Source organism: Papaver somniferum, unplaced genomic scaffold (genome assembly GCF_003573695.1).
Source record: "Papaver somniferum cultivar HN1 unplaced genomic scaffold, ASM357369v1 unplaced-scaffold_139, whole genome shotgun sequence".
In the NCBI taxonomy this organism is placed as follows: Eukaryota; Viridiplantae; Streptophyta; class Magnoliopsida; order Ranunculales; family Papaveraceae; genus Papaver; species Papaver somniferum.
Window position 1 is genome coordinate 972,689 of NW_020623156.1, and position 13,319 is coordinate 986,007.

Consider the following 13,319-nt stretch of genomic DNA (forward strand, 5'->3'; position numbering starts at 1 on the left):
AAACTTTGTTCTCTCTAACCCATTCATTTTGACAATCAAAATTCTGCCAGTTGAAAACTTCATTTCCCGCCAAAAACACAAATTCAAATTGTTGAAGAAGGTGCCCCTTATCCAGAGTGCTGGGGTGCGAATATCAATTGGGGTGGAAATAGTAATTTTTCTGGGTTCCTCCGGGACATTTCTGGGACGTTTCCGGTGCATTTCTGGGGTGCCTACGGTACATTTCTCCGGGGTGTAAAACACTGCTTTTTGAGCCCATTTCGCCGCAAGGGCTTATTTCTCTAAAATTTCCTACAAGAACACAAAATAACACAATAAGTACTTAATCGAGTCTAACAATACAGAACATTGAGAACAAAATAGACACATAAATGCGTCTATCAAATACCCCCAAACTTATTATTTGCTAGTCCCGAGCAAATCAAAACTACAAAATAAAATAGTGACCGAGTTAATCTCGGGAAGGTTTACCAGAGGTTTACCCACAAAACCTTTACTCCAGACCCTTGCTATCTACGCAGAACCTTGGAAGGCACTAAAGAACCTCCTCGGTTGGCATACTTATTGACTACAAGAGGAAGTACCCTGATGCGAAATTCCAATTGATGTACACGAGTTTGCACTCAACCATACTAAAATTCATATATAAGTGACAGAGCTCTACTCAGATAGTTGCACTATAGACATCATATTCGGAGTCAAACTAATCACATGGAAAGATTAAGAGATGGATATAGAAAAAACATAGATGGTGTTGATGTTGACCAAATGATCGATATTTCACATATCTTTCTGAAAACCACTGCTAAAATGAACCTATCCTAATGGACTGAGATACCGGTCTGACTAATATCAACACTGCTGGCATATACAAGGGAACCAGCGGCCGATAACCTAAATCTAGATCAACAAACTGGCATATACAAGGGAACCAGTGGTTGACTACATAGAATAATAACCTTTTTTCTCGATTTTTTTTTTTTATATTGTAACTCAATCACTCTAATTCACCCTAGCAGTGGTAATAACTTGAATCGTGTGCCCCACCTAATCACTTAGAGAAACATAGTTTAAAATGAAAAAATAAAAAATAAAAATAGAAGTGAAAAGGACTCAACGAAATATGGTGAAACTATCATGTTATTTCTAACACCTGAGCTCTGTGCTCTTATGAATAGACTCTTTAGATGTTTCCATCTATTCAGATTGGTTCCTCAACTCCTACGATCAAAATGCTTCCATCCACTTAGATTAGTTAGTGCAATCCTAAATAGGCATAAATTTCTAAGCTCTGGAGTTTATTTATTGCAACTAAAAATTTTCTCCCATACCCCCAAACTTAAATCTAGCATTTTCCTCAATGTTCTAACGATGAAACTAAAAGCATGAACAAGGAGAAACTGTTACCATTTGAAGCGAAAGAGTTAAGGAAAGATATTACTGTGTTTCATGAGCATGGGATACCTCCCAAGAAGTGCTAAGTTTAAAGTCTTCAGCCAGACATAGGAAAGGATTAGTCAACTCGAACCATAAAGTAACAGTCGAAATAACTGTGGGTCTTCAAAACTAAATAGAGCTAACCAAAGGAAACTGCAATGAACCAAGAAAGTGAACAAGACTAGCATGCCCTTACTTAGTTTCCTAATTAAGAAATTTATATCTAATAGTGGTTCAGGTTCAGGTTCTACGAAAGGGTCTAAATAGAAAATTTTCATTGGCTGCGTTTCTTCATAGGTGGGATCCGAATCATTAGGTCCTAGAGTCTGGAAAAACTCAAATATGATCTTAGAAGCGCACAATAATAACCTAAATAACTCAGGAACCTCTAAGTAAATAAGATTTGACTTATATATTGACCACAATGAGAGTAGTGGTCATTCTTAAGCAAATGTGTCGATTCTAATTTCCTAAAGCATTTAGGTTTAGTCTCACAACTTAATATTCGACACATTTGGAATATAAACGTTCCCACAGTTGGAAGAAAACTATTTGGTGGGAAAACAAAGTCAATCTGGGGATCATATCCTGGGCAAACCACATCAACCAGAGGATGGGTTTCTAACGATTGAACTTCTTCCTGGACATCATTAGGTTCAGGAAAACGAGTATGAAGGTAATCTTGTAAAATTATCGAGGCAGAGATATCAAGTCCCAAGTGAAGGGACTTTCTGAGAGTTAAAGGTAAGGCACTAGGAAGGTGATAATCACCCCCAAACTTAGAGTTTTGGGTATCTCTAGATAGACTAGCTACAATTTTCCTAATTTCTAGGTCATCAAATTCCTGGAAATGGTCAATTGATTCTTCTAAGTCAGGTTCATCCTTACTCATCTCTACGAGTTCATCTTCTTGGTCTAAGACTATTGTTTCTAAATCGCTAGACTCTAAAACATTATTCTCAGAATAAACTCGTTCCTCTAAATCATAGTAAAAATGCTCTCAAAATAATTTATTATGGCTCAAAAATGGTTTACAAATGATGAGAATATGAGAAATACAATAAAACCAGAGAACTACGACCCTCAGTGATAAAATAAGACTGCTGAAGCTCTGTCGCAAACGTTGTGGAAAATAAGACTGCCTGATTACGACCCACAGGTGTTAGTCGTTACTACTGTAGAAAAACGACTGCTGTTGCAGGTCCGTTCTTCGTGTTCTTCATGTTCATCATCAGCAGCATCAGCAGAAACCGAGTTTGGGAAAACTCGAATTTCTTCTTTTCTGGCTCTCCTCAGCCCCCCAGACTCTCGACCCCCTCTCTAGTAGACCCAAAGAGCCTATTTATACCCAACAACAGCTCCAAATCTCGCCAATAACTCCAATATAATTCTTCATTATGTGGGCAATGAATAACAATATTTTCCGAATATTTTCTTACCAATCTTGGAATTTCTTGCGTAAACTGCCTCCCTCCACGCTCCAAATCGATTCTTCATGACCCAAAGTGATGCTCGAGCCATTCCACATCATCAGAACACGTCCATAACTCTCCATGACGCGTGATTATCATCCTCCAGTGCATGCTTGCCCTGTTTTGAACTCGAGAATAAAAACACGTATTCCAGCCAAATTTGATCGAAACCACCACCCAAAATTTGTTCCTTATGCCAAATCACATCTTTCTGCCAATTTTCAGCGATTGAATCGCACTCTAACCCATTCATTTTGACAATCAAAATTCTGCCAGTTGAAAACTTCATTTCCCGCCAAAAACACAAATTCAATTTGTTGAAGAAGGTGCCCCTTATCCAGAGTGCTGGGGTGCGAATATCAATTGGGGTGGAAATAGTAATTTTCTGGGTTCCTCCGGGACATTTCTGGGACGCTTCCGGTGCATTTCTGGGGTGCCTACGGTACATTTCTCCGGGGTGTGAACATTGCTTTTTGAGCACATTTCGCCGCAAGGGCTTATTTCTCTGAAATTTCCTACAAGAACACAAAATAACACAATACGTACTTAATCGAGTCTAACAATACAGAACATTGAGAACAAAATAGACACATAAATGCGTCTATCAATTGTCCCGACAAAGTTCTTGTTCTTGTTTCCATTAAAGTTGATGTGAAAATTGGTTGCTACTATGATACACACATTGCATTGTATATACCAACACCTATGACCAAGTGCATTTCCAACTCTTTTTATTTATGATGGGAGCTACAATAACATTTTAGTTGACCCCATACTCGGTTGATACTTGTGTACTGTGTTATTACTACCGAAGACATAATTACATCTTTGTCTCATGATACGTATGTCCCTTTTCACATGATTTATATGAGTCGGTACGTCTAACCCTCATTACTTCGAGGTTCTTTCTATTTTTAATTTTGCTACATTTAGCTTAATTTGAGAAATTTCCTTATCTCAATAAGCCATGAGAATCTCACTACACATGTCAACCACTTACTTTAGGTTGAATATATAACTAAAGATAGTTCTCTTGTTGTCATATTTCAACATGTACTGGTTCGTTAATATCATGGATGAAGTAAATAAATGGAAATTTTCGGACTCATATAATCTTTTGTGAGTTCTTCCACAAAAATTGGAATACATCTGATTTTATTTGAACGTATCTTTTGAAACTACCGACTCTTTAATAGTCGAGCAAGCGGATTACATCCCACAGAACATTCAAATTTGGTCAGAAAATATCAAATACATAATAATGGTGCTCAAGTACTTTTAAACCCCAAATTAATATATTTGAATCGAGTTGGTACAACCAATTGAACAAAAGATAAACATCATTCAACCATAGCCAATATCATTTCAAGAGAACAAAATAACAATAAAACCAAAATTCTTAATGGTCAACAATCATAATTTAAATTGACCGTTTATAAATTTATATGATATGGACTTATCTTAAGGTAGAACTAGGCATGTTCTAAAAGAAAATGATGAAAAAAGAATAAGTCCATCAAATATTCATGTTCGATTAGTTACATACCTTCCTCGAGCTTTGGTTCCCATTATGTATAGACAAAACCAGACCGGGCTTCGCACGGCCCAGAACGAACTGGAATAGGACACCACAGGATGGGACACCTGCAGGAACCAGAATGGGACAGGATAGGACAGTCCAGAACAGTACAGGATAGAACAACCCAGAAACGGACGGGACAGGATAGGACAGCCTCAAGAATCGGGACGGGACAGGACAGCCATGTCCGGGTTAGGAATAGTTTTCCTCTCCTCATCTTTTGCCGACGGACGAACAACATTTTTTCCAGAGATTTTGTTTCTCGGAAAGCGTACAGACGTTCCTTTCCAAATGTCTCATAGTCTCTGCTACCAACAAAACACAATCACTAATCACCGACATGACTAATAATATAAGATATTATAATATTCCCTCCGTTCCATTTTACTTGATGTTGTAGAGTTTTTCACGCAGATTAAAAAATAACATTGAGAGTAAATTTTTCCCAAATTTACCCATATTAATAGCTTCCTAAAAAATTTAAAGCACCTAGTTTTTAGTTTCTATATTTAGTGTAAATTACGAATCCCATTGTAATTTACTTGGGATAGAGTATATATTCTTTATGGAGTAAATTTAAAAATTAGATTAATTAATCCATCTACTAATTTCAATGAAAATTAATGGTATGGTATGATTCCAAAGCAAGGGAAAATTAGTGAGAATTTGGGAAAAAAGCTTAAACACTCATCTATTTTGGAACATAATGGAACGGAGGGAGTAAAACAGGTTCAGATCAATTTCCAACCAATCATAAAACAGATTTAAAAATCAAATGGATTCCTAGCGATTTGATTCTAGGGAAAAGAGAGAAAAGAAAGACAATAGATCCAACTTATCTGATTGTTCCAGCGATTTCATAGCAATCTGTATAGCAAAACACAAAATAGTCCAATCAATTCAATCTGGATCTGCGGTAGAGTTTCGTGTCTGATAACGTGTTTGAGGAGAGAATTAGAGGTGAAGATAGAATATGTAGAGACAAGGAGAATGATCTATTATTAGGAAACCTATTTTGAGGCATACTAGATTTTTTTGAGGCATACTAGATAATGCCAAAATAGGGTCACTAAATAAAAAACAACATCACCCCTCATCCACCATTTTTGATAATGGCATAACTACCCTTATATAATTAGTGTAAATGATTATGATTAGAATTGATTAATTATGAATTTTAAGGATTGACTAAACATTAAATTATTAGTGGTGAATTAGTAGAAAAATTAAATTTATGTGAGAGAGTTGGGATTTTTGAGAGGAAGAAGAAGAAGTGAAGAAAAAAAGCTTGGGTTTTGACTTTTGAGATTTTAGTGATTAGAAGTGACCAAAATGTGTGATTCAAATCAAAGGTAAACTTTTATCGAGGTTTAATTTCCTTTTATAAGTTGAATTTGCCAAAAAATTGAATTTTTAAAACCCAGATATGCTGACCAGATGAACAGTTCGGCTGATAACTTTTGAGCCGAACCTTTGTTTTTTTGAAATTATACCTAGCTTCGGCTGATAAATTGAGGTTCGGCTGGAAAATTGAGGTTCGGCTGAAAATATTGTAAAGTTGTATTAGCCGAACATAGTGTTTCTCTAAATCATACACTAAGTTCGGCTCAAAATTGATACTGCAAGATCAGCCGAACTGATCTTCTGAAAACCCTAATTTCATCTTTGAAATCATATTCTACCGATCAAACAAAATAAAATCAATTAAAAACAAGATGGGTTTGTTACGCATACATTCTAAAATACATCTTAGAACAATTGAGATTTGGATTTCGCATTCCAACATCGCTCACTTTGATTCGTGTTTCCTTTGTTTGATTAATTTTTTTATTGAATTGGAGTCCTAGATGTTTAAGTTTAAAGTTTATTTTGATTTTTAATTTTAGGTTTTTGAGGATAAGGGAATTATGACAAATTGAAATTATTTAGGGATATATAGGTAATTACACTACCTTTAGACACCCCTTATAAACCCACCCTAGATAATATAATGGATGAGTATGCCTCAAAAAAAAATGAGTATGCCTCAAAATAGGTTTCATTATTAGAGAGATAAGGTTACATGGATATAATACATGTATATACATGGAGATGGGAAAACCAAAAAGCATCTGTTTTGGGCCGCACATCTATCGGCTCTAAGCCCTACAACAATAAATTCAAAATTAGTACAAAAATAAGCACCAACAATATGTATTATTGTGACTAACGAAGAAACAAATACGCGTTTATCAGTCGCAACTTACATTGAGAAGCATGGTATAACCAGTCACAACCTATATTGGGAGTTATGGTATAACCGGTCCCAAGAGCAAAACCGAGTTTTCAATATTCACATATGTGTGAATTCGGAATTAGGGTTTGCTAAGATAAGAAACTTCTAGATGTCGATATTATTTGAACATGTGCTAATTCTTATCATTAATTGTTCAAAGATATTTCTTGATGCTCAAGGTTATCTCAAACCAAAAATATTGAAAATCATTTAATCCTGATTTTCGAATATATATGTTTTAATTACCAGCAACGAAAGAATATCCTCTAGAAAATGATTAGTTAATGGACTAAACTAATAATATAAAGTAGATTTTGCGCCCGTGCTAAGCACCAGCGGACCCAAAAAACATCCACCATATTTTTTTTGTTTTAACCATATTTTCTGTTTTAACCATATTTTTGGTTTAGTGTGATGTGGCTTCGCCTCGCCTCGTCGTGCATTTTTGATTTGGAGTGGCTCGGCTTCGCCTCGTCCCGATGCATGCTTAGGATTTTTGATTTGGTGTGGTTCGGCTTCGCCTCGCCCCGATGGTGCTAAAATCTATCATTATCGGTATTTTAACATCCTTATTTTAACAACGCTGTACTCGTTATCCATATATAGGATGGAAGTTTTTGTGTCTTTGGTTTAACATCAACAGATCACAAAAGAGATAGATTTTTGTTATAGGGAAAGCTAATTTGTTTAAGGGGAAAGCATTTTAAGAGAAAAGCTAGTATTATTGGAATGTGTATAGAAGGAAAATTTACAGACATTGACTTTACAATTGTTTTTCTTGTATTACCAGATACCCACTGATCAAACCTGAGTCGATGACCATGAGCTTCAGTGTTCAGTCGACAAAATTAGTGTTTCACCGAAAGAGCAACAAAAAAAAACAACAACAGGAATTCTCGTGGATTTTCTTTCCTAAATTCTTCCCATGCTTTTTTATGGCTTAAATTTTATTGTATTTTATCAACGAAGTCATCATATGTTTTAGTTCTTTCTATCTGTTCTATAACAAGTGTTGCAACTATAACTCTGATCTAATCCACCAGGTACTCAAAACCAATTCTGTTTCTCAATTTACTCTAATTTAATCAATCAAAATGTATTTTGAAGTTTGGGTTTAAAGGAAATATCAGTTTTGTGAATTTTTATGTGTGCACGGTAGGTGTTCGGTAAAATGGCTCACAGATTGTCATGGGTGAATTGTTGCACGATGGGTAAAGTTGATTTAATGAAATTGTAAATGCTTTCATAGACAGAGTAAATGATCTATTTGAGTCATTTAGACAAAATTATAGATCATAGGTCGTCTCTATGAGAGGCCTAGTAAGCAACTCTTTTTGATTTTGTATTGCGTGCATTCCTTTGGATTTTGTTATCTAACATGGTATTAGCTCAATACAATTTGCCATTTCTAGGTTAAAAGCTATTAATTTGATTGGTCCACAAGATGCTTCTTCTACTTGCAGTGGTTAACATTCATCTTGATCATATGACAATGAAGTTTCTTTTTTGTTCGTTTATCATTTTCTTTTCTACTGCTCTCTATTTATGATACCTTAAACAATTTCCTTCTTTCACTGGCTTAATTATACGATTAGGTTAAAGGTTAAGTGGAGGACAGAATGGTACACATCTATGTTTTGTTAGGGGGAAAGACATTTTTTCACTCCTCCCCTTGAATGAATCCAAGTCAAAAACAATATACCACGGTCAAACCTTTTTAGATTTCCCCCTAAACAAATCAACTTTCTCTATAACAAAAATCAAGAGATAAACCTTCACTGGCAAATGAACAACCGAAATCATACCTGCTAGACTTTACAAATTTAAGGACTAAATAAACGTAGCCAACACCAGCTCATGTAAGGCACCCTAAACATATAGCGGAAAAAACTTTAATTGGAGCAACAAATCGTACAATTTAATAAATTAGGTTGAACAAAGGCTCATCTCCAGTAATAAGGAATCCACAACACCATGTATATAGCATAAAACAGAATCATAACAATGCCACACTTAGTATAATAATTCAACTGTTTTTGTTTTTACACGCTAACTCGGACCTATTCAATATATATTATTAATTAGTTAGACAAAATTATCCTCGAATTTCTTTTGTTTTGTTCATTTCAGGACACCCAAATTGCAGCGGATGGAATGAAGTTTCAAGCTACCTTTCCTTTGGGGGATAAACCAAAGGATGTCCGAAGATCATATTGTGAGGAAAGACCCATGCCGGCCAATCCATCATTTGGGGTAAGGACGACCGCACTTCCCTTGCAATCAATCATGGAGACTGGTTGTAATTTTCAATTTTTAAAATAGTCTTCGCAAAAAAAAAAAAAAATTGCTTGGTACGACAAAGAGAGATGACGTTAACCCACGTAGACCGAGTCTTATTATTATTTTTCCTGCGTTTAGTTGGTTAAAATTATTAAATTACGTATCAACTATAGGATATTAGTTTGTAGCCTCTGAGAGTCTGTGATTCCTTACGATAGTCTTTTGTCTTTTCTCTATGACTTTGCAAAGGATACTTCACAGAAACTGGAAGTAGTCGCGAAGGCGAAGTCTGTGGCGGCCCCCTCAGAACGTATGCATGAGTACGATGGTACTATAAGTAATTATCATTTCTGGTGTCTACCAGAATTCATGAACTCCCCCTCCTTCAAAAATAACTCACAAAGAGAAAATACACAAGTGAATCATGGGTTTACATATTCTTCTAAATTTCCAGTGTTTCATCTTGTTACTTTGTCTGCAATTTGCGTCTACTATTGAAACACCGATCACCGCTTCTAAAGTCATCTCCAAGCCTGGCTGCCAAGATAAGTGTGGGAACGTGAGCATACCGTACCCATTCGGTATCGGCAAGGGTTGTTCCATAGACGATTATTATTTCAAAATAAAATGCGACGATATTATTCCTTCTTACACCAGACCAGTGTATGGTACAAACATAGATGTCTCAAATATATCAATACCTGACGGCGAGATGACAACCACACTGGATATAGTCACTGATTGTTCAGATAAGAGTATACAAACCGATAATGATTCGGCATCAGCATGGTTTGGAAAGTTTACCTTCTCTAGTACAAAAAACAAGTTCATAGCTATTGGTTGTAACATCCAAGCATATATAGTAGGGGTTAATGGTTATAACTCAACGGTTGCTACAGGATGTATGTCATACTGCCGTAAAATGGAAGATATCACTAATGGAACTTGCAACGGTATTGGGTGTTGTGAGGCCTCCATTCCAGCTGGGCTTGTCAAATATGAAACGAGACTTAGAAGCATGTTTAACCTCAGTAGCAATTTGAGTTTTAATCCATGTAATTACGCGTTTTTAGCTGAAAAAAGTTCATTCAACTTTTCTTCATTAGACCTCAAAAATTTCAAAAATCATGGGACCTTAATGGTTCCTGTAGTGGTCGATTGGACTATTAGTAACGAGACATGTGCGGAAGCTAAAAGAAACCCAACGAGCTATGCATGTGGACCTAACACTGACTGTATCCCAGGCAACAGCGTTGATGTTCAGGGTTATCGATGTAGCTGTAAAACGGGCTACGAAGGGAATCCATACCTCAACGGTACTGGTGGTGGTCATTGCGAAGGTAATATTTACTGATTACTATGTTTTCCTTTTCGGTAATTCTGATTACTATTGCCAGTGGGATTTAATTAATTCTGAAATTTTATCTGAGCTCACCATTTCCATTTCCTTTTGCGGGGTAGATATTGATGAATGCAGTGTTAAGGATCTAAATAACTGTAGTACGGGACAAGGATGCACAAATACGCCAGGGGACTTCTTTTGTTTTTGCTTCGAGGGATACAAACGTGAATTTAGAGATAAAATCTGGGAATGCTCTCCTATTCAGGGTCGGAGAATATTTAACGAGATTGTTCTCGGTAAGTAATTTAGAAGAATTTATTATCATTATGTATGACGTCTCAACGGCCTATTACATTTATATTTGGATGTGATCAAGTGAGTAGAGCGTTAATTTATTGAACAAACAAATAAAAAATTATTAGGAGGCGTTCTACTAATTTGACCAGAGAAAAATTTCAAAATTTTAAGAGCCACATCATGATTTTGGTACGATGTCCATATACGGGGAGTTACGATGTCCATATACCGGGAGTTACATGGCATTTCCGTGTAGTGGAAACTTTTTTCGAAAAATGGGTCATTTGTCCAAATATTTTTAAATCACGGTTCAAATGGACGAGTAAAAAATATTTTGGGTGAAATGGCCAAAAAAAAATAATAAGGATGAAATTGGTTTCATCTTAGCTTAAATTTAAAAAAATAGCAAGGATGAAACTGAATACATCTTGTGTAAATTAAAAATAAGAAAAAATACTTGAAAATGGGCACGACGAAACTGGTTAAATCCTGCATATTTTTACATTTTTGTCCATTTAAACAGAATCAAAATCTAACTGTCCATTTTACCCAGGAATTGTTGATTTTGATCTTTATAACCAATTTTGTGAAATTTTTTAGTGAGGTTGATCTGATTGATTCTTTCTCATGACATAGGCACGAATACTTTGTTCATTTCTGCATCATTAAAAAAAACTAGCCATTTGATATGATTTATAAGCTCCCCGCCAATAATTGATATCAAGCTGTAAGAAAATAATCCACAACAATTAAGTCTTCGAAATTTTCAAAAATAATTTTTTTAAACTTCTTTTATCATGTAGGGGCCAGCCTCATAAATCCAATTTTTTTTTAAGCCTTTGAATATTTCAAAATCTTTATTTTTTAAAGTTCTTCTAATTTTTTATTGCATGCAGGGACAAGCCTAAGCTTATCTCTTCTACTTGTGACTGGCTTCGGGTTGTATTGGGTATATAGAAAAAGAAAGCACATGAAAGTCAGGGAGGAATTCTTTAAGCAAAATGGTGGGCTTATTTTAAATCGACTCCTTGGTGAACGGAAAGAAGATAAGGAGATCAGTAGAAATGGCAGTAGAATTGGTGGAGGAGACAAGAAGCACCGATCAATCGCTACAATATACACCGAGAAGGAGCTAAGCAAGGCAACTAACAACTATCATGACAGTCAAATTCTTGGACGAGGAGGGTTTGGCACGGTTTATAAAGGAACTTTATCGAATGGAAACGTAGTTGCTATTAAGAAAACAAAAATAGTAAATATGGATCAAAATGAGCAATTCATAAACGAGATTTCTGTTCTATCACAAATTAATCACAAAAATGTGGTTCAGCTCTTCGGTTGTTGTCTCGAGAGTGAAGTTCCTTTACTAGTTTATGAATATGTTGGTAATGGGACTCTTTACGAACACTTGCATGAGCATCTCGAGAACCAAGGGAGGCCTGGTTTTCTTTCATGGGAAAGTCGTTTAAGGATAGCCTCAGAAGTGGCAGGTTCATTAGCCTATTTGCATGCTGAAGCTTCCATACCCATAATCCACAGAGACATCAAGTCAAGTAATGTACTTCTAGATGATGATTACCGAGCAAAAGTTTCTGACTTCGGTGCTTCGAGGCTGAATCCTACTGATCAAGCTCAGTTAAGCACAATAGTTCAAGGTACATTTGGGTACTTGGATCCAGAATACATGTTATCAAGCCAATTAACAGAGAAAAGCGATGTTTACAGCTTCGGCGTTCTTCTTGTGGAATTGCTTACAGGTAAAGCAATATTTTCTTTAGACAGACCTGAAGAGGACAGAAATCTGGCGAATTATTTTCTTTCCTCTATGAAAACCAACAGGTTGTTTGCGATTCTCGACCGTAGTTTGGTAAAAAATGATAATGAACGAGTCAGTAGTGTGCATGGGCACCAACAAATCCAACAAATGGCTGAACTTGCACAAAAATGCTTAAGAATGAAAGGAGAGAATCGACCTACAATGAAAGAAGTAGCAATGATATTACACGGATTGATGATGATATCTTCTAGTTACCATGGCATCCTGGATGAGGAGGATACAATGCATACAAGCAGAGGAGAACACATGCTCTTGTTGGAATTTGCTGAACTACTATCTTACACTGATAGTATAACAACAATTGGTGATAGCAGCAAAAGGATATCAGCATTAGAAACTGAGGGACGTTAATTAATGTTTATAGCATAATTACATTTCTCTTTCTCTGTTTAGTACGTATTCAAAAAGCTACTTATTGGCTTAGACTAGAATAAACTGCGCGATGTTCTTGGCGAGTTTGTATACCAAAACAAATCAGAGGTTTTAAGTGGGGTTCCCCGATCTGGTGGTTAATACTCATTGCAAATGTGAGTTGTCTATTCTATAAGATAAGGTTTGACAAATGTTTTATTTTTTTTCCCTACATGTACATACGTTGAACCAGCTAAAGTGATAAACTTTACATTGCACAAAATGCACATATATATGTGTGTCATTTGATTCAAAGGCTGTAAGTTTGTGGTGTAGTAGTGAGAAATCTCACTACTACACCCCTGGATAATTTATATAACAAATTAGGAAATCATCATGAAGAACGCTTATAAGAATTTCATTAATTTTAGAAATCAATACAAGAAAGA

The 13,319-nt window shown here is 35.8% G+C and overlaps 1 protein-coding gene across 1 annotated transcript; it reads left to right on the forward strand.

Annotated features, from left to right (window-relative positions):
• The first annotated feature begins 9,417 nt into the window (after positions 1–9,417).
• Positions 9,418–13,159, forward strand: LOC113335344 (wall-associated receptor kinase 5-like). Its single transcript, XM_026581423.1, has 3 exons — positions 9,418–10,383; positions 10,505–10,681; positions 11,579–13,159. Exons 1-3 carry the CDS (start codon positions 9,468–9,470, stop codon positions 12,868–12,870), a joined length of 2,385 nt encoding a protein of 794 aa, XP_026437208.1. The 5' UTR covers positions 9,418–9,467; the 3' UTR covers positions 12,871–13,159.
• The last annotated feature ends 160 nt before the right edge of the window (positions 13,160–13,319 follow it).